Source organism: Oryctolagus cuniculus, chromosome 17, assembly GCF_051225735.1.
Source record: "Oryctolagus cuniculus isolate XC-2025 breed Fujian yellow rabbit chromosome 17, ASM5122573v1, whole genome shotgun sequence".
NCBI classification, from domain to species: domain Eukaryota; kingdom Metazoa; phylum Chordata; class Mammalia; order Lagomorpha; family Leporidae; genus Oryctolagus; species Oryctolagus cuniculus.
In genome coordinates, this window is record NC_142883.1 from 44,512,783 (window position 1) to 44,535,870 (window position 23,088).

Here is a 23,088-nt window from a genome sequence, read left to right on the forward strand (position 1 = left end):
AGTGGAACTGGGAGGAAGGCACAGTTCAGACCATGTGCTCTTGACCCAGCTGAGGGGTGGTGTGGGAGGCTGGGAGCTACAAGTTTGCCAGAGTTCTCTGACAGCCCTAGCGCTGGCTCCAAGCCCTTCTGTCCAGGCCAGCTCTGGCTTGTCAGTCATTCCCTGATCATTCCTCCACTCTACAAGGGTGCCCTTGTCTTTCCTCACCCTTTTCCTTCCCCAACCTTGGAACCCCGGTCTGAGCAGACAAAGAGGAGGGAGCAACCAGGAGCACAGTGGGGAGAAATTGACGCAGAATGAGCAGTCTATTTATTGGGATCTAGGAAAAAGCCATTAAGAAAATAAGCACTTAAATGATTTTCAATCAGCCCATGGAAGTCATCTATCTTCATACTGGGGGAAAAGGCCCATTCTCTGATCCTGGTTTTGATTGACTGATTTCCAATTCTCTCAGCATTTCCCATAGGAGCGTCTCACCTATCTCCCATAATGACAGGCCTTTGCATTTCCAGGCAGTGTTTTACATTTATTTCCGATTTGCTCATAATGGTCAAAAATCTCTCTCCAATCCACAGCATTTCTCTAGCAGTGCACGGTTTCCCTCAGGCCAAATAGCTCAGCTGTGATCCACGGAAAATGAGAATTTCCCAAACGCATCTTCGGACTAAGGGAGGGTCCAGCATCACAAATTCAGATGGAAAATTTCCCACTGTTAGATCAATATCTGGCTAAGAAATAAATGCCACAGGGGCAGAGAGCTGGAGCAAAATGATTACAATCGGCACAATTACATTCACCAGGCGGAATCAGCTCGCTGATTACGCCCAGGGATGGGGCACTCCCGCTTCGTCCACCGCAGGATGGCTGGGAATTAGAACGTCACTCAGCGTTCCCTAATTTGCCAGAGCACACACTCATTTTCCCCATTCAGCACATCCCTGTAAGAGGAGTTCTCCTTTCAACGGAAGAAGGAGGAAAGGAGGAAGGAAAGAAGGGAGGGAGGGGGGAGTCTACGGCCATACCATCCTGAACGCGCCCGATCTCGTCTGATCTTGGGAGGAATTGTAACAAAAGAGAAAGTATGGGGCTGGCACTGTGGCGTGATGGTAAAGCTGCTGTCTGCGACACCAGCAGCCCGTGTGGGCACTGGTTCAAGTTCTGGCTGCTCCACTTCTGATCCAGCTCCCTGCTAATGGTCTGGGAAAGACAACTGGAGATGGCCTGAGCGCTTGGGTCCCCGCCACGCATGTGGGAGACATGGATGAAGCTCCTGTCTCTTGGCTTTGGTCCAGCCCAGCCCTGGCCATTGTGGCCATCAGGGGAGTGAACTAGCAGATGGAAGATCTCATTCTCTCTGTGTCTCTCTCTCTCTCTGTAACTCTGACTTTGAAACAAATATATAAATATTGAGAGAGAGGGAGATCAGAGAATATGAGACCCAGGCTGCTATAGCGCAGGCAGGGGTTACAGCATGCTGTTCTAGAATTTGCAGGCCCGAGAATCTTACATGACACATGCTAAGGTGCATTTCCCAGAATCCTATGCAGCTGGGACCCCATCAGGTGACAGGGCTCAAGAACATGTACCTGGGTGACTTCTTAATGATCTTTTTGACCAAAACATTTACCAGGCAAGTGTGCATTACCCGAGAACCAATCAGAAGTCCTCTGGGAAGAGGCTGGCTACAGGCTGGTGGGGATTGCTCCAGCCTCTTGCCTCTGAGGAGCTTTGAAGAGCAGAGGCTCTCGCTGCTATCTCGCTGTGGTGAGAGCCGGGTAGGCGGGGGCCATGGCGAATGGATTGGGCACGCTGCGCGGCTCTGTGTACTGACACCAGCCCCAGGGCCCACTGTGGCCCTCCCCCTTCCCAATCTTCTCTTTAATCCCCCCAACCAGATAATGTGGGATTTGCAAGCATGTAATATCCATGAGACTCCATTATAGGCTATTACGAGCTTTCTACGAAGTACCTGGGGGATGCACCGGGCGGCTGCTGGCCAGTGCGGCTGCCGCAACCAGAAGGGACTACAGGAATGGTCCCAGGGGGCCAGAGGGACCCCTGCATTGTTTAGATCACTTCCTGTCTAAAGGGAGCTCTGGTCTCTTATGACAGAGAGGCAAGAAGCGTGCAAAGAGAAACAGCTTTCACTGCTTTGGGGTTTAAGAAGGATGGAGGGAGGTGCTGAGAGAGACATAATCACTCAATTTATTGCTGGGGCCCTAGGAGACCATCCACTGGTGTTTAAGCATGAAGGTGCCTTTGGCATTTGGGGTGGAATCTTCCTGAGCATAGCAGGTTCAGCATCCCTAAATGTGAGTTGCAACCCCAGATGCTCTGACAATTACAAAAATGACCCATGCCATTTCCACCTGCTGGGTAGGAGGGGGTGCCACCCTGATGTGGAATCTGGGTCCAGAGATGGGAGCAACCAGGTCAAGGTCACATCAAAGTGATGTCAGGGCCAGAACCCAAACTGGATCTCCCAATTTAAGACCTTTCCACAAGAAACAGCCCTGCAAAAAAATGGAGAGGCAGAGACAAGCAGGAAGGGACAATGCATGGCATGACAGGAAGAGGAAAGGGAGAAGAGTGGGCGTGGCCTGGGGCAGATACAGAGTAGAGGGATGGAAATAGTGAACGGGAGGAAGGAGAAGAAACCTGACCAGGCTGGAAGAACAGACAGCACTCTCCAGGTGTGCAAGATGAAAGGAGGCTTAGAATCTCTTCCCTCCAGGGCAGGATGGAGGGACAAGCAAAAGTGAGAGCCAAGGGCAGAGGGCTCCTGTGGCCAAAATCTAGACGGTGTCCCCTCTTCCCTCTGTGCAAGGCTGTGACTCTCCTCCTGCCTAGGCCTGCACCTGAGATCCTTGCAAATGGCGCAGGGCCTTCACAGGTACTTCCACCCAGGCGTCTTTTGTGTTTGTTTTTACAGGCGGACTGGACTGTTGCTGCTGGGAATGGCAGAGGATCCAGAACTAAAGTCAATGCAGGCCACACTGTCCAGACATGGGCTGGAACACCAGCGTCTTTCCTCCGAGGAACTGAAGCAGCGTTTCCCAAACATTCGGTTGACCAAGGGAGAAGTAGGCCTCTTGGACAAGTCTGGAGGAGTTCTCTATGCAGACAAGGCCCTCAGGGCCCTCCAGGTGACACTGTCCAGCTCTCGGGCAATACATCTCCTTGCTTGGGGCATCCGGAATCCCATTCTTCCAGATGAGGGCCTTCCCTATGTTATCTTTTCTGTCCTAAGTGAAGGGCTGTTTGTCCACCAAGGTGAACACAAGGAGAACAAATTCACCTTTCTCTGCACCTGCCCCTTCAGGATGCAGTTCGCCAGCTGGGAGGCACAGTGCGTGATGGAGAGAAGGTGCTGGACATAAAACCAGGGCTACCGGTCACGGTGACCGCCACCTCCAGGAGCTACCAAGCCAAGAGCCTGATCATCACAGCAGGTCCCTGGACCAACAGGCTCCTCCGTCCCCTGGGAATTGAGCTACCTCTCCAGGTAGGGAGAGCCACAGGCCTGAGCATGGGTGCTTAAGAGAAGCAGCCGGCGGACTCAGTTCAAGTCCTGGATATGCCATTTGCTTGTGTTGGCCTTGAACAAGCTAGCTCACCTCACTGAGCCTCAGTTGCATCAACACGGCGGGGGGAGGGGTAACAGCTGTATCAGGGGGCTGCTGAAGAACCGCATTGTTGGACATATGAGGTGTATGTGAGGGTACTTCGAAAGGTTTGTGGGAAAATGGGATTAAAAGATAAGCTTAGGGATGGGTGTGCGGCGTAGAGGATTGAGATGCTGCTTAGGATGCCCAAATCCGAAGCCTGGGTTTGAGTCCCGGCTCCAGTCCTGATTCCAGCTTCCTGCTGACGTGCACCTCGGGAGGCAGCAGATGACGGTTCAAGTAGTTGGCTCCCTGCCACCCATGTGGGAGACCCAGATGGAGTTCCAGGCTCCTGGCCTCAGCCTGATCCAGCCCCTGCCGTTGTGGCGTTTTGGAGAGTGAACCAGCGAATGGAAGAGTCCCCCCACCTCCTGTCTAACTCTGCTTTTCAAATGATAATAAATCTTTAAAATTTTTATTTATATTTGAGAGAGAGTACGCAAGCTCACATCCACTGGTTCGTGCCCCAGAATGCACTCAATGGCCAGGGTTGGGCAGGGGCCAAAGCTGGGAGCCAGGAGTTTGATCCAGGTCTCCATGTGGGTAGAAGGGAACCTAACACCTTGGGCCATCACTGCTGCCCCAAGGGTCTGCATTAGCAGGAAGCTGGAGTCAGGAGTGAGTGAGAACTGAGCCCAGACACTCTGACATGGCACAGAGGCATCTTCACCAGCATCTTAGCCACTTGGAGACCCTTTGTCAAACTCTTGGGAGACAGCCTGGTTTGAGTAAGGATTTAATGACTAGCTGGTCATTAATTCCTGCAAAGACAAAGAAGTAGGGCTGGCGTGCAGCTTTGAGAGCACACAAAGAACAGGGAGGAGACAGAGGGTCAGAGGTCTTCATGTGTCATAAAATCTGGAAAAGTCGAACGACGGAGACCTGAGTGAAGCAGGGTGGATGAGCAAATCCGGGTGTCCAGGCCTGCGGTCAAGGGCAGTAGGACCCCAGAAGATGCTGCTCCATCGTCCATAGCATCTGGCGGTTTCCCCCTCACCTCCCACTTCCTGTTCCTTCCTCAAGCCCCTGCGGATCAACGTGTGCTACTGGCGAGAGACGGTTCCTGGGAGCTATGGTGCTTCCCAGGCTTTTCCTTGCTTCCTGAGCATGGGCCTGACTCCCCACCACGTCTATGGGCTGCCCTCCGGAGAGTATCCAGGGCTCATGAAGGTGAGCTGAGGTGCCCATCCAGGTGGGGGCCAGCTTCTCTAACTGCCTTCCACAGACGACCCCCAGGTCCCAGTGGGCAGCAGTGCAGCTGTCCTGAGGCCCTGCTAAGGGTGCCTTTCCTTGGCACGCAGAGGGTGGGCTGGGGCTGGACAGCTGGGCAAACTCAGGTGGCAACAAGGAGCCTGCAGCAGGACTGAGGACGGTGGGGTGCTGGCTGGGGATACCCTGGGTGTGTGGGGAAGGCCGGCCTCACCACTCACAAGGCTCTGATCTGGTGTCAGGTCTGCTATCACCACGGTGACACCGTGGACCCTGAGGAGCGGGACTGCCCCAGGGCGATGACAGACATCCAGGACGTGCAGATCCTGTGCGACTTTGTCCGAGCTCACCTACCCAACCTGAAGCCGCAGCCCGACATCATGGAACGCTGCATGTACACGGTAAGGGGCTGGTGGCCCCCCCGTGCCCCACCCCCCACCACGGCTCTGGAGAGCAGGAGAAGGAGACAAGCAGAGCTCACACTGGCTGGGGCCCACTCTGAGCCCTGACATGGAACTCAACTTGAAACCAGCAAGCTAAGCTGTATGGGTCGGCTTTCTTCCCCTAGACAGGGCCGGGGAGGGATTATTCGTATTCTTTTTCATTAGGCAACGAGCTGGGCCTGGCAGTCCCTGACGATAGTCCCCAGAAGAGCTCTAAAAGGGTTTTTGGCAAGACGCGCCAGTTGAGCAGGCCTCAGGGACAAAGAGAAGAGACAGATGCCACCAGGGCCTGAGGCATCCTGGCTGGAGTGAGTTTGCTAGGATGAGCTAAGCACCTACTGTGTTCATGGCTCCGCAGGGGAGAGAGAGACAGATGGACAGATAGGAAAGACTGGCATCCAGAGGGGTGCTGGCAGGCAGGAAGCAGGCTTGTGCCCCGTTCTCATTCTCTCTGGAAAGAAACTCAGCCCAGCCCCCTCCTGTCAGGTCCTGCAGTTTTCCTACCCCCCACCACTCTCCCCGGCCCTGTTATCAACGTGTGATATACAGGTGTGAATATTTCTTCTAGAACACCCCTGATACGCACTTCATTCTCGATCGCCACCCGAAGTATGACAACATTGTCATCGGTGCTGGATTCTCTGGTGAGCTTAGGAGGGGAAACGGCCCCCTTAGAGCTGGCTGTTCTCCGTGCTGGGCCAAATGGTATTTTCCCCATACTCAGGTGCCCACAGAGGGGCTAAAGCCTGGCTTTGGGTCAGTTAGGAGGCTGGCTGGGAAATCAGGGCAGGGGTTGTCACGGTGGGAGGCAGCTTCTGGCCGTGGGAGGTGAGCACGAGGAGAGGCAGCCCTCTGAGTGGGACAGTGGGGGACTTGCCGAGAGCCCAGCCTGCCTGGCCCTGAGCGCTTGACTGTCCCCTCTCCTTCCCCTAGGGCATGGATTCAAGCTGTCCCCTGTCGTGGGGAAGGTCCTGTATGAACTAAGCATGAAACTAACCCCATCCTATGACCTGACACCTTTTCGAATCAGCCGCTTCCCTGGCCTGGGCAAAGCCCACCTCTGACCTCCCTTCTGTGCACAGGAGCCCGGGGCTGCTGGAAACGCCCCATGAGAGGGAAGTGGCTGTAAAATGTCACCCTTTTCTCCTGCCTCTGTGGAATCCCCAGATGGTCGAGTCTGCCTTCTTTCCCTGGCTAGCTCCCCGACCCCGACGACTTCCTTGCTTCTAGAAGGTCCGTCCGATCCTCTGCAGTCACAGAGGAGCAAGGACCATTGAGATGAAGGTCTCAAGATGGGAGGGCACAAGGGCTGGCCCAGGAGACCAGAGCAATTGTTACGGTTCTCTTCCCTGGGACGGTGATGAGCTTGGCATGAATTTGACATAATCTGCCCAGGGGAAGGTAAACAAGACAACCTCTTAGGTTTCCCTACTGCATTCCTTTTCCTTGAACCAGAGCCACTCTCCATCACAAACTCCTAAAAAATCCAGCTCCTAAGAGCACAATGAATGTTTGTTGAAAAATATCTGTTGAACAAACAAATAAATAGCTGCATTTCATTAAAGTCTGTGGCGGGCTTTCTGTTCCATCCGACCTCATTTCTTATGAGCTCTAATTGTCTAAATTAGCACCGCAGAATCTATTACCCCAGGAATGCTGAGAGCCTTTATCCCCTCGACGCACTGCACCCCCTTTCTCTGCATCCTTTGTCTCGTCTTCATCCTCTCCCTGGTTCTATAAAGATGCTCAGCTCCCCAGTCCCTCATTAAGGTGTATTGTCAGGTCTTTATGAAGATGGAGCTGTTATACCAGGAAGAAAGAGAGAGACACACTCGCTTAGAAACCCTGTTCAATGTTTGAATGTTAAATGTGCCATTTTATTATCATTAGGATTGCTCCCACTTAATGAAACAGCATTAGCACGGGTCGGCTGGCCTCCTTGCACTAATTGCTTTGCATGGGAACAGGCTCATAAGCACCCCAGGGTGGGTGGAGGGGTGAGAGGTATTAGCAGGGAGGCCGGTAGGGCCGGGTGCATGCAGATGAACCCCGAGCAGGAGGAGGTCCAGGGTGGGCCAGTTTGACCCCAGAAAACAGGACATACAGATGTACTGAGGAGTGCAAGATTGGGACTGGGGCGGGGGTGGTGGTGGTGGTGGATGTGTTAAGGGGACTTACTAAAGAGTGGGCGATGGGAATACAAGTCAAAATATTCCCAAAGGAACTACAACCATGAGGAAATTACTCTGCAGCCGCTGGAGGCCTTAACGGCCTAGGCACACGTATCAGCACTGATTTCTCCAGCGAGGTGTAAAAGCCAGCTAATCCTGTCAAGGCCATGCCAAGTCTGTTTTGTGTGGTCTAATGCTTCTCTGAACCTCAGCCTCTGTAAAATGGGAATAATCAGCCGGCGCCGCAGCTCAATAGGCTAATCCTCCGCCTGCAGCGCCAGCACACCGGGTTCTAGTCCCGGTCGGGGTGCCAGATTCTGTCCTGGTTGTCCCTCTTCCAGGCCAGCTCTCTGCTTTGGCCCAGGAGTGCAGTGGAGGATGGCCCAGGTGCTTGGGCCCTGCACCCCATGGGAGACCAGGAGAAGCACCTGGCTCCTGGCTTCGGATCAGCACGGTGCGCCGGCCACAGCACGCCGGCCATAGCGGCCATGGGGGGTGAACCAACGGAAAAGGAAGACCTTTCTCTCTCTCTCACTGTCTACTCTGCCTGTCAAAAAAAAAAATAAAAATAAAAATGGGAATAATCATTGATACGGGCCGACTGCACAAAGCAGTGCGAGGATCAATCATGATCACTCCTCCTTTTGTTCAATACATGCCTGTATGTTGAACCTCTGCTGTGCTCCAGACACTGTCCTGGCCCAGCCCTGGAGTTGTGGACATTTGGGGAATGAACCAGTAGATGGAAGATCTCTCTTTCTGTGTGTGTGTCTAACTCTGTAAAAACAGTAAAGTGTTTCCTCAAAAAGTAGAGATGGTTGTTTAGGGCAGCAGTTAAGATGTTGCTAGGGACCCTGCATCTCATATTGGAATGCCTGGATTAGGGGCCTGGCTCCACCTCCATTTCCAGCTTTCTGCTAAGGGTGATGGCCGAAGTTGGTTGGGTCCCTGCCACCCGTATCGGAAACCAAGATTGAGTTTCTGGCTCCTGGCTTTGGCCTGCCCCAGCCTTGGCTGTTGTGGGCAGTGGATGAGAGATCTCTGTCTCTCTGTATTTCTCTGCCTTTCAAATTAAAAAATTAAATGTAGAATTACCATGTTATCCAACAATTCCACTTCTGGGTATATACCCAAAGTATTTCTTTATTTGAAAGGCAGAGTTACAGATGGAGAGGGAGAAACAGAGATCTTCCATCTGTTGTTTCACTCTCCAAATGGCTACAACAATCAAGAGCAGCCTGGCTGAAGCCAGGACTAACGAGTTTAATCTGGGTCTACCGCATGGGTGCAGGGGCCCAAGGACTTGGACCATCTTCTGCTGCTTTCTCGGGCACACTAGCAGGGTTGTAAATGGAACAGCCGGGACAGGAACCCCATATGAAGTGCCTGTGTCACAGGTTCTCTTTTACCCCACTACACCACAACACTGGCTCTTATTCCCAAAAGATTTGAAAACAGGGTTTCAAAGAGATATTCAGAGCATCATTCCCAGTGGCTAAGAGGTGTTAATAGGGGGATTGGGGCCAGCGCTGTGGCTCACTGGGTTAATCCTCTGCCTGCAGTGCTGGCATCCCATATAGGCGCCAGGTTCTAGTCCTGGTTGCTCCTCTTCCAGTCCAGCTCTCTGCTGTGGTCCAGAAGGGCAGTGGAGGATGGGCCAAGTGCTTGGGCCCCTGCACCTGCATGGGAGACCAGGAGGAAGCAGCTGGCTCCTGGCTTTGGGTTGGTGTAGCTTCGGCTGTAGCGGCCATTTGGGGGGTGAACCAATGGAAGGAAGACCTTTCTCTCTGTCTCTCTCTCTCACTGTCTAATTCTATCTGTCTAAAACAAAACAAAACACAACTTTAAAAAATGGGGGGATAATAACATGCAGGGTATGTATATGCAATGGAATTATCATTCAGCCTTAAAAAGGAAACAAATTCTAGCACAGGCTACAATATGGAGGAGACTTGAGGGTACTGTGGTAAGTGAAATAAACTGATCATGGGGCTGGCGCTGTGGTGTAGCAGGTTAAACCACTGTCTGTGATGCCAGCATCCTATATGGGCACTGGTTAGAGTCCCGGCTGCTCCACTTCTAATCCAGCTCCCTGCTACTGCACCTGGGAAAGCAGCAGAAGATGGCCCAAGTCCCTGGGCCCCTACACCCACCTGGGGGACCAAGAAGCAGCTCCTGGCTCCTGGCTTTGGCCTGGCCTAAACCTGGCCATTACAACCATTTGGGGAGTGAACCAGCAGATGGAAGATCTCTCTCTGTCTCTCCCGTGCCCCCCACCCCCATGACTCAGTTAAATAAATCTTTTTTAAAAAAGAAATAAACTGGTCACAAAGAGACAAATGCTGTATGATGTTACTAACGTGAGTACAATCATCAAATCCACAGAGATGCAGAGAAGAATGGTGGCTGCTGGGGTTAGGAGAGGAGGAGGAAATGTGGAATGGTTGTTGGATGCAGGGTTTCAGTTTTGCAAGATGAACAGAGTCTGGAGATGGGTTGCCCAACCATGTGGATGTCCTTAATACTGCTAAACTGCACACTTACATGGTGAAGATGATAAGCTTTGTGTTATGTGTAATCTACCACAGCTTAAAAAAGTCCTGTGCTTGTGGTTCTTACAGAGCAGTGAGGAGCAGACAGACAGCAGCACACGCAAGTGCCTGCCATCATACAGTAGAAGGTGCTAAGTGCTCTGGGAATAACAGAGGGGTGAGGCAGGCACTGCTGGGAGCCGAATCTGGATGGTGCTCAGGTAAGACTCACTGAGGAAAGGGCCTGGGAGCATTTGGAGGAGAAGCAAGGAGCCATGCAGATACTTAGTTGTATGTAGAAGAGTGTTACAAACTGCAATGCAAGCTATTATGTCATTATTGGGGGGTGGGGGGATGAGGCACAGAGAGAGCAGCGTGGGATCCCACCAGCTCCCAAGCTGACAAGCTGGGGAGAAGGGTGTTGGGAACGTCCCACTTGCTGCCTGAAGCTCCCTCTGTGTCTTTGCTCAGTGCCACCCGCCTCCCCCAGCCAGCTGCAGCTCCCCTTCCAAAATATCCAGCCTCATTCAGCTTGTTGGTGACAGCTCAAGGAGGGGACCGAATGTCGTGCGGAGGCTGGGAAAGGACGAGTGGGGGATGCTACCAAGCCGTGCCTGAGCTGCGAAGGCCTTTACAAGTGAGCCCTGCGCGTCCTAGAAAAGGGGAGAAGGAGGTTGGCAGCACCAGTTGGGTAAGATGTGTGTGAGACAGACAAGGAACTGGGTAAGAAGAGCTTTGGTATGCACACACTGACTAAGAAGGCAGGCCAGGACCTCCAGGGCTGCTGCACATCCCCAAAGCCAAAGAAAATGGGCCTAGAACTGAGCATTTTTTAAACTTTTATTTTATTTGCAAGGGAGAGAAAGAGAGTGAGAAAGGGAGGGAAAGAGAGAGAGAGACAGAGAGAGAGCGCGCGCAATTGCTAATTCCCATCTGCTGGTTCACTCCCCAAAATGCATGCAATGGCTGGGGATGGCCAGGCTGAAGCCAGGAGCCAGACACTCAATCCAAGGGCCCAAGCACTTGAAGCGTCACTGCTGCCCCGCAGAGGTCTGCCTTAGCAGGAAGCCGGAGTCGGGGCCAGAGCTATGGGTGGAGCCCAGATACTGCAGTATGGGGTATGGGTATCTTAAACCTGTGTCTTAACCACCAGGCCAAACACCTGCCTGGAACGTGAGTGTTTCTTAGTGGGAAGAGGTGGGGTCATAGAGGGGAGAGGAGATGTAGGGGTGTATGGGCAAAGAGGAGAGTAAACGTCACCAAAGAAGGAGTTGGAGGCCATAGTAAGGGTTTCAGTAATACTGACGAATCTGCCCAGACTGACTGTTATGAGCTGGCTGCCTCCCTCCTGCCGGCGCATGGCCAGGCCGTGCCTTTCAGGCAGCCCTTAACATATCTTCAAGATGGAAGAAAATCAAAATCAATCGGGCAGGCTGTAAGAGACCTCTGGAAGGTTAGCTGGGGTCTGCACAAGCTGCAGGGGAGAGATAAGGGCAATGAAGAGAAAGAGGCCAGTGTGGTTGCCAACCAAACTAAGGAAAACAGAGGCAGGCTAAAAATAGAGTGGGGGCAGGGAGCTAGTGAGCCAGGCCAGCAAGGCAGGGAGAGACAAGGCAATCGATGCCACCGCAACTCTGACCCAGTTCTTCATCTTTCAGCCTCGCCGAACTGACAAACCAGGGGTGGTGGGAAAGTAGGGGAGGACCGGTGCAGAGGGGAGAGAGGAGGGGGAGTCGCTGGGGCCCTAGGAGATGGTGGAGAAACAGAAGTCAGTGTGTCAGTGCTAGGTAACACGTGCTAGTTATAGTACTAACACATTTGGGCTAGAGCTGGATACCCCCGAACAGGCTTCAGAGCTTATGGAGAGTGAGTCTAATTTGGAAGGAGGCTCGGCCAGCCAGACAGGCAACAGGAGGGGCCTGGCACTGTGGCTCACTGGGTTAACCTGTTGCCTGCAGCGCTGGCATCCCATATGAGTGCCGGTTGGAGTCCTGGCTGCTCCACTTCCCATCCAGCTGCATGCTAATGCGCCTGGGAAAGCAGCCGAGGGTGGCCCAAGTGCTTAGACCCCTGCACCCACATGGGAGACCCGGTTTGGCCTGGCCCAGCTCTGAATCTGACCCGACCTGATCGGACTGTCGTGGTCATTTGGGGAGTTGAACCAGTGGGTGGAAGATCTGTCACTCTGTTTTTCAAATAAATAAAATAAATCTTAAAACAAGAACAAAAAGGTAAAAGGAGGCAACAGGTAGAGTCAGAAGACGCTGGGCTGGAAAGTGACTCAGCACCCGCGTTCCACACCTCAGGAGAGGATTAAGGTGAATTTGTCATTTCAGTGGAGGATTTTCAGGGCAGCAAGGAGGGTTTTGGTTAGACTTCAAGAAACCCACCCCATCAGGTAGATGAGTGAGATGTTAAAACATGCATATTAGCACACTTATGGTAGTTTCTCCTTGGAAACCTCAGAGAAGGAGAAACCATCTATGAAAAAGAATTGTGTGGGTGGGGGAGGGGTGTAGGATTTTCATGACTCTACAGCAGGCGTGGGGAAACTTTTGTCGGCCAAGGGTCATTTAGATATTTATAGCATCATTCACGGGCCATGCAAAATTACCAGCTTAAAAATAAGCTGGCTATAGATGGATTGAAATTTGAGTCCTGCCTGTGGTTGCCTTGGGAAGGCCAGACCAATCGATTTCACAGCCCATGGACAGGTGCTCCCCACCACTGCACTAGCAGCAGGATCTGAAGGGGGTTCATAGGCTGGAGCCCAAGACAGGGCTAGCGGGGAGCACCTAGGAGAGTGGGAGGTGCAAGGCGCATGGGGTCTGTGAGCCTGGGAAAGCAGCCGGGACAAGGGGCTGGATTCTTACAGGCTGGGCCCAGTGGCATTTACATAACTTTGAATAATGAATAAGCCCAGCTCTGGGGTTCCTTGTCGGCACTGCTCATCTGCATCTTTATTAAGCTTTATAAATGATTCAGCTCCCCACCCCTTTCCCAGCCCCTGCCCAGCCTGCCCCAAGCATCATGGTCGTTGATTGCTCATTATTTTAGACTAGATTTGTTTCACCAACATTCAGTGAGGCATGGAGTAGGGGACACAGGAGGGAGGAGTGAATCCAAAGAGCACAGGGTGGGAAACCGAGAGGAGAACGCACCGCGGCCACCGGCGGAGGCAGGGAGCTGGGCAGGCGGGCCTCCTCTGAAATGTTCCTGGGGCCGACATCTTAAGGGAGGAGCAGATTCCCAGATTTCCCAAAATGTGCTGGGTTCAAGTCTCACCCAAATCCCTGGGTTCCCTACATCAGTCGCCAAGCCCCCTGCGGGCCCCTCGCTCAGCTCCAACGAAGCCTGAGCCACTTGAGCAGCCAAATGACGGCTACAGCCCTCGGGGAAGTTCTCACTTTTTCCTGAGGCAGGAATTTTGCTATTTTCAAGCAAAAAAAAAAAAAAAAAAGAATCTGCTATGCTTGCAAGGCAAGAATGAGCACCAGGCATATTAGGGGAGAACAGGCACTGATTCTGTAGGGGAAATGAATTCTGTGTCCACAGAGTTCCAGCCCACCCTGAAAGAAGAGCCTGGGACCTGGGCAGTCAGCCTGCAGCTTGTGCGGGCTGGCAGGTGGGGGCTGTGTCCCCCTCTCCGAGCCCCGCCGAGTGCAAGCGGGCACATGGGGGCCGGGCCCCTCAAGCTGGCTAAACAGGAGAGAGGCTGAAGAGCTTGGATGCAGAGGAGCTGGCAGGAAAATGATAGGGGCAAGTTGAGCATTCTTCCATCCTGTCCGCCCATTAGAACCACCTGCGGAGCTTTAGAACTGTGACGCTTGGGCCCCACCCAAGACTCAGTAAATCAGAATCCCTGAGGTCTGAGAAGACCCTGGGCACAGAATTTTTTTAAAAAGCTCCTCAATCTTTTTTGGATACTGCTTTGAACAAACCAACTTTTATATATTCTAATATGTAATATATTAAAGTCAGAGAAATTAAAATATTGACTAGATATTTGATATTAAGGAATTATTGATCTTTTTTAGCCATGATGAGTATTCTGATTTAAAAAAAATATGTATTTATTTATTTGAAAGGCAGAGCAACAGAAAGAGAGGAAGAGAGAGAGAGAGAGATCTTCTCTCTGCTGGTTCATTACCCAAATGCCCACAACAGCTAGGCCAGGCTGAGTCCAGGCCAGGAACTTCATCTGGGTCTCTCACATGGGTGGCCAGGACCCAAGTACTAGAGCCATCATCTGCTGCCTCCCAGACAGGTTAATAGGGAGCTGGGTCAGAAGCACTGGAGTAGCTAGGACTGCCCAGGATAGGTTGTGGCACAAGGCCTACCCCTGATTGTTTTTTCTTTTTTAATTTTTAAAAATATTTTATCTATTTATTCAAAAGGCAGAGTTACAGAGAGAGAGATTGATCTTCTATCTGTTGGTCTGCTGGTTCACTCTCCAGTGGCTGCCATGGCCAGGGCTGGCCCAGGCTGAAGCCAGGAGCTTCATCTAAGTCTCCCACGTGAGTGTAGGGGCCCAAGCACTTGGGCCATCTTCTGCTTTCCCAGGTCATTAGCAGGGAGCTGGACTGGAATTGGGAGCAGCTGGGACTCGAGTAGGCGCCCGTGGGATATGCTGACTTCACAGGTGGCTGCTTAACCTTCTGTGCCACGATTTCGGCTTCCTGATTTTTTTTTTTTTTTTTTTTTTTTTTTTGACAGGCAGAGTGGAGAGTGAGAGAGAGAGACAGAGAGAAAGGTCTTCCTTTTTGCCGTTGGTTCACCCTCCAATGGCCACCACGGCCGGTGCCGCACCGATACGAAGGCAGGAGCCAGGTGCTTCTCCTGGTCTCCCATGGGGTGCAGGGCCCAAGCACCTGGGCCATCCTCCACTGCACTCCCTGGCCACAGCAGAGAGCTGGCCTGGAAGAGGGGCAACGGGGACAGAATCCGGTGCCCCGACCGGGACTAGAACCCGGTGTGCCGGCGCCGCTAGGTGGAGGATTAGCCTAGTGAACCGCGGCGCCGGCCCAGCTTCCTGATTTTTTAAAATTTTCTTTTGAGGGATACTCAAGTATTTCCTGATGAAACGACATTGGACCAGTGTCAGCTTTAAAATAATCCAGCCAAAGGTGTGGGAAAGTGGTTGGGGGTGTGGATGACGCAAGATTTACTGTTGGTAACTGCGTCCCGCTTGGTGGGAACAGGTTCTCTCGTAGTCCTTCTACTTTTTGTATACCAACCCAAGCAACAGCTCCTTGAGTGCTTCTACATGCAGCCAGGGAGCGCACCAGCAAGCCAGGCACCAGGGGGGACAGGAGCCACCTTGGAGGCTGGGGCTGCCCTGGCACTTCCAACACTAAGGCTTAGAGGAGAGCAGGCTTGTAAGACCCTAAACAAGAGGACCGGGCAGCACAGCAGGGGCCACATGAGGAGAAAAATAAGCCTGAGGGCTGTGCTAGCTTCTTCCCCGTATCCCACACAGCCTGTGGAGACCCAGAGCCCCTACTCTCGGGGTATCAAGCCTGGTGCCCAGGGCCGAGGCAAGCAGCCTTCCTGAGTCACCCAGCGCAAGCAATTGGCCGGGCTCTTCTCTCTCTCTCCTGTCTGGCTCCACAGGGAGCGGAAATCCCATCAGAGCCAGCACCCCGCTTGCCGTCACCACTGCTTCCCTAAGCTGTCACTCCCCTCTGCCAGGGAAAATCAGCTCAGCTGACTCCATCAGGGAGATGAGGGCAGGCCAGACACCAGGTCACAGTCAGGGAGAAAAGACCTTCGCTCTCTTGGCCCTATCCACTTACCACTCCCCGCAGCCCCCCCCCCCCCCCCCGACAACTCGGGGCGCCACCCCTTGGCTCACCGGCAGATCTCCTGTTCCTGTGCTCTCCCTGGCCAGGTGAACGCCCCACCTCGCTGCAGAACCCAGCCACGCCTGGGGCACCCCCAGCCCTGGCCTCTCACTGCACTTGGGGCTCTTTCAGTCTTCTCTGCTCCATTACCTTCCCCTGATGGCCTCCAGGGGCTGGGGAGACGAGAGGGTGGGAGGGGGTCTGTTGAAGAAATTTTTGGAATCGGTGCCTGCGCATCACCCGCTGCCATGAGTTATTTCAGCGCCGATGTTTGTCTCGAGCTGATTATTCCAGCCCGAGAACAGGTGGAGCAGCCTGCGGTGGCTTATTCGTCAGCCAAGGCCATCTGTTCCCAACAAGCCGAGATTTGTAGCTGATTTTGCTGGGGAGCAAGGAGTGGGGGTGGGGAGGGAGATGGTGATCTGGGGTGCCCAGGGACTAACTCCTCCCAGACCTGCCGGGGCACCCCCTCTACTACAGATACCTCCTCACTTCCTCAAACTCACAGGTCACCTTGCTCAGCAACAGGCTCTTTTCCTTGGAGCTAACGCTTCTCAGATGAAATGAAGTATTAGAAGCAGGAATCTGTCAGCCAGGTACAAAGTCTGGCCAGTGAGCCAGGTCCTCTCTCTTACAGTTCTTGGGGGGGGGGGGGAGTACAAAACCATGACCCACATATTCTAAATGACCCTCTCAATTCTCGTTCCAGTTTCACCATCAGTCAGTCCCTTTATCAACACAAATGCTCTCACCTGCAGGGCTCCAGGCTGCGAGGGGAGGGAAGGGAAGGTCGGGAAGCTCGCCCCACCCCCACTAAATAGTCCCTTCCAGTTCCACCTTCCAGTCTGTTCCTCTTCCAGCTTCCACTCTCGACCATGCCAAGAGATGCCTGCAGCTTTAAGACTGGCTCTCCCTGAGCAGTTTCTAAGCAGCTTTGCCACCTGGTTTACCCCCCTCGGCTAAGATTTCTATCTATGAAATGCCAGGAAAGAAGCTACTCTTGCAGTCACACTAATACGGCAATTTGGGGCTTATTTTGGTGCTGGTACACATATCTGTACTGACTTAAAAACAGAAACAAGCAAAACAAACCACAACACTGGGGACCAGTGTAGCCGCGCAGCAGGTTAAGCTACGGCTTGTGCTGGTCCCTGCTGGTCCCTGCCGCTCCACTTCCAGTCCAGCTCCCTGCTAATGTGCCTGGGAAAGCAGCAGAGGATGGCCCAAGTACTTGGACCCCTGCACCCACATGGGGAACCTGGGTGGAGTTCCTGGCTCCTGGCTTTGGCCTGGCCCAGTCTGGGCTGTTGTGGCCATTTGGGGAGTGAACCAGTGGATGGAAGATCTCCCCCTCCCTCTTTCTCTCCCCCTCTCTCTTTGCCTTTCAAATAAATAAATCTTTTACTTTTTAAAGAAGATTTATTTTATTTATTTGACAGGTAGAGTTACAGAGAGGCAGAGACAGAGAGAAAGGGTAGTCTTCGATCCGCTGGTTCACTCCCCAAATGGCTGCCAGGCCAGGAGCTGGGCTGATTCGAAGCCAGGAGCCAGGAGCTTCCTCCAGGCCTCCCACATGGGTGCAGGGGTCCAAGGACTTGGGCCATCTTCTACTACTTTCCCAGGCCACAGCAGAGAGCTGGGTCAGAAGAGGAGGAGCCTGGACTGGAACCTGCACCCATATGGGCTGCTGGCACTGCAGGTGGCGGCCCATGTGCCCCACCACAATGCCGGTCCCATAAATCTTTTTTAAAGAGATTACATGACAGCGTCCATTAAAAGCACAGATTCTTCATCTATGACCTGCTATAGTTTTCCTAGGTCCCTAGTTATTTGTCGATCCACATTTGCACGTGTGCTTCTGTCATGTGTACAGGTAACCTTAGAGACTCGTGAGCAGAGCTGAGGCTGCCTCAGTTTCTGCTTGGTTCTCTCGGCTTAGTTCACCAGTCTCTGTCCTTTTCTGCTATTAAATCCAGTCCCATGGCTGAGGTCGCGGCTCACCAGAAAGGGCAGACCCCACAGAGGAGCTGTGGGACCCTCCAAGACAGAGCAAGACACCTGTGCTTCCAGTGTAGCCCTCTCCAGGGAGCACCCATGCACTAGGGCCACTCCCACTCTCCAAAGGATGGGGGTCCCACGGGAGCCTGAAGTAGCCCTTGAGCCAGGGACCAGATGCCAGGCCCCAAGGTCAAGATGAGCCGTGAGTCCCAGGTCAGCACATACAATTTTACGTTTGCCTGGCTGCCAGTCCCTGGCCTTGGAAAGATCGGATGCTTCAGAATCCACGGGCTGCTTCTTCCCTGGAAGCAGGATCTTTATTTTTTTCCTCACTCTTTAAAAAAAAAAAATCCTCCACTTTCAAATTCCCTAGCGTCCTCTCTTCCCAAATCCATTTGCTTCTTTTCCTAATCTAGCTGGATCATAGATGTGGCACAGAACATATAAAAATTTATTACAATGTGGAAGCTCTTTGACTCTTAAGCCACCTCAAATATAATTTGCCTGAATGATGTCAAAACTTAATATCCTTTTTAAACTTTTTTTTATAAAATTGTCATAGCTGACTTTTGATATTGAAAGCAAATTCTATCTTCACATACAAGTATTCCGCTGGGAGAGCTATGTCACCGAGTTCATGCACAAAGCACACGTTCCCCTAGAGAGATGACCCGTCACTGGGACATACGCTATAGAAAAACTCAATTTCTCTGTAAAATTCCTTCTAAACAGATCTAGTATCCTTAATTCCAAGATAGCTATTTCTCCGGAAATCTCTCCTTCCCGATCAAATCACAGAGAAAGGTCGGAATTGTTCTGTTGTGGTTTCGTAAAATTAGACTGAAGCGAATATAGCTTAAAATAAGCCTCCTGGGCCGCGTGGAAATGTTATTCATATTGTTGGCACAGTGGGGGTGACGTGCCAACGCGATAATATATGCGACGGAATTTGTAAAGAGCGCGGCAAATGGGTGTAGGTGTCTCCCACAAATTGCCAAGAAGCGTTTCTTTCCTGAGGCCCGGCAGCGAATACCAAGCGCCCGGCGTCTGCGCTCTCCCGCCTCCCCCTTCCTCTGAGAAGCCCCACACGGCTTCGGGACGCCTGGCCTGCTGCTGGAAGCGAGCCGAGGCACTTATGTGGAAGATGACGTCATCAGAGCCTCGGTTATGACGGAAGCCAAAGGAGAGTATGCGAAGTGTAAGAGCGCGGCCCAACGCATGGCTCTGTCACCCTCCTCGCCGTCTGCAGGACACCGCTGCCAGGCTGGGAAGGGCTCCTCAGTCCCAATCATTGCCGCAGCCTCACCTCAGGTCAAGGGCTTTCCAGGACCTCTTAAAAAGGCGGGAAGCAGTATTTCCGCCTCACTGAGTGGGTAGGGCCTCATGCCTCCGCCATCATTAAAAGGGCAACACCATGGGTTGGGCCCTTGTCAGCTGTTTTAAGACAGAGCCAACACTGCCCTCTTAAGGGGCGTGGCTTCCCAGAATTGTGGGAGGGACCTCCAGACGGGGGCGGGGCCAGAGAGCGCCAAATCGTAGACATGCAAATGAGATCTGAATATGGTAATGATCTCTCGGTTCCCAGTGAATTGCAAGCACCTGCCTGGACTGGCATGGCAGAGCCCACAAGGAGGAGGAAAGGAAATGAAAGAGGATGCTGAGGGGCTAGCGCTGTGGCATGGCGGTGAGGCCACCTCCTGCAGTGCTGGTATCCCCATATGGGCGCCGGTTCGAGTCCTGGCTGCTCCACTTCTGATCCAGCTCTCTGCTATGGCCTGGGAGGCAGTGGAAGATGGCCCAAGTCCTTGGGCCCCCGTGCCACGTAGAAGGCCAGGAGGAAGCTCCTGGCTCCTGGCTTTGGATCAGTGCAGCTCTGGCTGTTGCGGCCCTTTGGGGAGTGAACCAGCGGATGGAAGACTTCTCTCTCTGCCTCTCTCTAACTCTGCTTTTCAAATAAATAATCTTTTTAAAAAAAGAAAAAAGAGGATGCTGAGGGGCAGACAGCTGGACAGAAACCAGTTCCAGACAGACCACACACTGGGAGAAGACGTTTCTCATCCAGTCCCACGATGTTGCAGCTACACTGGTGCCGCCTGGGGTGGGGGTGAGGGTTTCTCCTGCTCTTCACCAGGGGTTGATAAAGGGTTTGGCTGGGAGATCTTACTGTCCGCAGTAAGGAGTTCTGAATTTAGGAGTCAAAGGATCTTGCCAGAAGGTAGCTTTGTTTTTTTTTTTTTTTTTTTTTTTTTTTTTTTTCTTAAGATTTATTTGAAAGTCAGACAGAGAGGAGAGGCAGAGAGAGAGGTCTTCTGTCTGCTGGTTCACTCCCCAATTGGCCACAAAGGCCGGAGTTGCACCGATCTGATGCCAGGAGCCAGGAGCTTCTTCCGGGTCTCTCACATGGGTGCAGGGGCCCAAGGACTTGGGCCATCTTCTACTGCTTTCCCAGGCCATAGCAGAGAGCTGGATTGGGATGCTGTCACTGCAGGCGGTGGCTTTACCTGCTATGCCACAGTGCCAGCCCCGGTAGCTTTGTTTTACAGATGGGGAGACTGAGGCTGCAGTGCCAGCTGCTGAAGCAGTACTCAGTTTTGCAGGTTTTTGCTTTGTTTTCCCTATTGCAAGTGCACACCACTCTGGAGGCGAAAGCCAGCAGCCCCTAAGGCAGCTGAACTTGGTACGGAACCAAGCACATAATGACTGCCCACCAGGCTGGAGGTTTTGGAGGAGAATAGGCCCTAGGGGAAGATGAAAGGAGTTGGGGTGGCCGCCAGTAGCAGGCAAGGACAAATGACCGTGGACCGGTTTGGAATGTGTTGGCATATAAAAGGTGATGGAGTGTTCCAGCTTCCCCGAGAACCGGCTCAGAGGAAATGAAAGGGGGAGCAGAAAAGATTCGGGTTAGATTGAAGGCAGCGCTTTCTCTCAGGGATGATAATGGGGCCCTTTACTCAGTGGCCAACGGAGGCCGTGGACTCAGCCCCCTCCCTTCCACTTCTGCAGGCTTTGGGGATCTGTCTTCCTCGGGTCCCCTGCGGCCAGCCTGGGGACAGGGATAAACGAGGTGACTTTGAAAAGTCCCCACATTTCAGGTAGGAGATCCTGAACCTTCCCGGGCCCCCTGGGCTGTCTGTGGAGGGTGAGGGGTAAGGACAGCAGTTGCTCTGGCTCCGGGGCCCTGGAGGGGAGAAACAGCAGTCGTGGCATCTCTTGCAACACGCTCCCTGCCAAATTGATTCAAATTGGCTTGGATATGAACATATGATTAAAGGAGCGGCGCGATTCATTTATCAGGAGAGATTAAAGAGCAGCATCTGCGCAGCCTAGCTGGGGGACAATTAAGGAGCAAATCGCTAAGTGTCTGTGCCACCAGGCATGGGGGCGGGGCAACTGGGAGAGTATGCCAAGGGGACACAAGGACAAAAGGAGGCAGTTCAGGGGTCACTGCCCACTGCCGTCCTCTCCAGGCACGGCGCGGAGTCCCGCAGGGCCTCAGTTCCCACCCACGCCTCTCCGTCAGAAGTCAGAGTGATCCTGAGGGTCTGTGATTAGAGAGGGGGAGCGAGCGAGGCAGCTCTGGAGCCTGGCACAGGACAGATGTGCTGTTTCTTAGGAACCAGAGCTGAGGGCAGGAGCTTACAGACTCTCAGGGCACAGCCAAAATGCAGATGGGTGTTGGTGGCCCTGCAGGCCTCTGGACTCTTCTGGGGAGTTGGTGCCAAGATGAATCATCTCCTCCCAAGCCTGCAGCCCAGCGCCCCAGCCAAGAGGCTTTTGCTTGGAGAGGCTTGACGCACTGGTCACGTAAAGCCACGTCCTCTGCCTTCCCTAGGCGGCCTGTGGCACAGCCCTGCCACCATCCATCTTTCCCTGCCTCAGGACCTTTGCTTAAGTTCTTTTCTTCCTGGAGTGGCTGTTCCAGCAATATCTACCTGTGCCGGCATGACCCTTTTTTCATGCCCCAGCTCAAAAAAAATCCTTCCCAGTCCCCTCTTCCCACCCTAAGAGAATGTCTCCCTCCAAAATATGCCCAAAGCAACTTCTTTGTTCTGTAACATCTTATGCAAAGACTCCACGGGAGTCTGCTTCAGCTCCCCCACAAGCACCTGGAGGGCAAGCACTATAATTTATTCCCTTCTGCCCACCCGAAGCTTGCACACACTGGCAGGTGCGGTGCCTACTTTGTGTGCCTGATGTCATCCATCCCTGGGACCCAGAACGGTGCCTGGACCCCAGCAGGCAGCTGTGAAATAGTTCTCCACTGCTGAGCAAATGAATGAATACGTGTTCTGACTTGGACAAAGGCCTCGGTCAGGCTAGCCGAGGCTGACGTCGGACTTTCCCTGCCATCATGCAGAGGCCTGCCTCGGTGCGGGTGAACAGCAGGGAGCAGGGAGGTTGTCACACTAGTACCTGGGGGAAGCTGAAAGTGCACTGAGATGTTTGGAAGCAGAAGTAAAAGATGTGAGTGACAGAACAGAACATGAGCCAGCAGTTTAAAAAAAAAAAAAAAGCTTCACTTTTACTACCTTCTCTGTTCTATCCTGGGGCGGCAAGTGGAGCAGCCCTCATTCAAGATGGTGCCTTTTCATAACCCTCTCCCACTCATGTTGGGGTTGACTTTCTACCTCTGTGCCTTTCTTGTCTCTTTTGGAGGGGCTGCCATCACTGGGGGTTACCCGCTGAGACCCCTGGACTCCTGCAGGGGACCTAACAACTCACGCCTTGGTGCAGGCAGCAGACGAGGGGTTGTTTGTTCCTTGCCCTTCCGCAGGCGCCAGGAGCCACCTCTGAGCTGCCACCCAGGGCCAAGGCACGGGCTGGGGTGCGAAGACGAGCACCCCCGGTCTATTTAAGTTGCTCTGTGACCAAGGGGAGCTGAGAGCTAGAGACAGCTCTGCCTAGTTCTGATCAAAAAGTCACCTTTGGAATGACTAAAATTCAGCCTATAAAAAAAAACTTCCTAACGAGAAGGGCTTGATTCCCTTTTTAAAACATTAAAGACAGAATCTTGGTGAGTGGTAAGATGTAGCTGTCGGCTAGACCTCAGCATGGTCTGGTGCAGGCCGGGGAGGCCAAGGTCTGTCAACCTGAACGGCAGCTCACAGCTCTGAGCAGTCCCTCATCCCACCGCCTGCCTCTGCCTGCCCTAGATGAGCTGCCAAGGCACTCTGCAGGGCGCAGGCCAAAGAGTGGGGGAGTCCCACACCCCCGCACCCCAGGAGTAC

General features: G+C 53.0%; 1 protein-coding gene across 2 annotated transcripts in view; it reads left to right on the forward strand.

Annotated features, from left to right (window-relative positions):
* PIPOX (pipecolic acid and sarcosine oxidase) overlaps positions 1 to 6,881 on the forward strand; it is a 105,857-nt gene extending 98,976 nt beyond the window's left edge. For both annotated transcript variants that reach the window (XM_089317518.1, XM_002718915.6), the window contains exons 3-8: positions 2,933 to 3,146; positions 3,323 to 3,505; positions 4,689 to 4,835; positions 5,117 to 5,275; positions 5,886 to 5,961; positions 6,251 to 6,881. In XM_089317518.1, the coding sequence (XP_089173644.1) occupies positions 2,933 to 3,146; positions 3,323 to 3,505; positions 4,689 to 4,835; positions 5,117 to 5,275; positions 5,886 to 5,961; positions 6,251 to 6,381 (910 nt within the window). In that variant the 3' untranslated portion in view covers positions 6,382 to 6,881. The remainder of the gene's footprint in view (positions 1 to 2,932; positions 3,147 to 3,322; positions 3,506 to 4,688; positions 4,836 to 5,116; positions 5,276 to 5,885; positions 5,962 to 6,250) is intronic.
* The last annotated feature ends 16,207 nt before the right edge of the window (positions 6,882 to 23,088 follow it).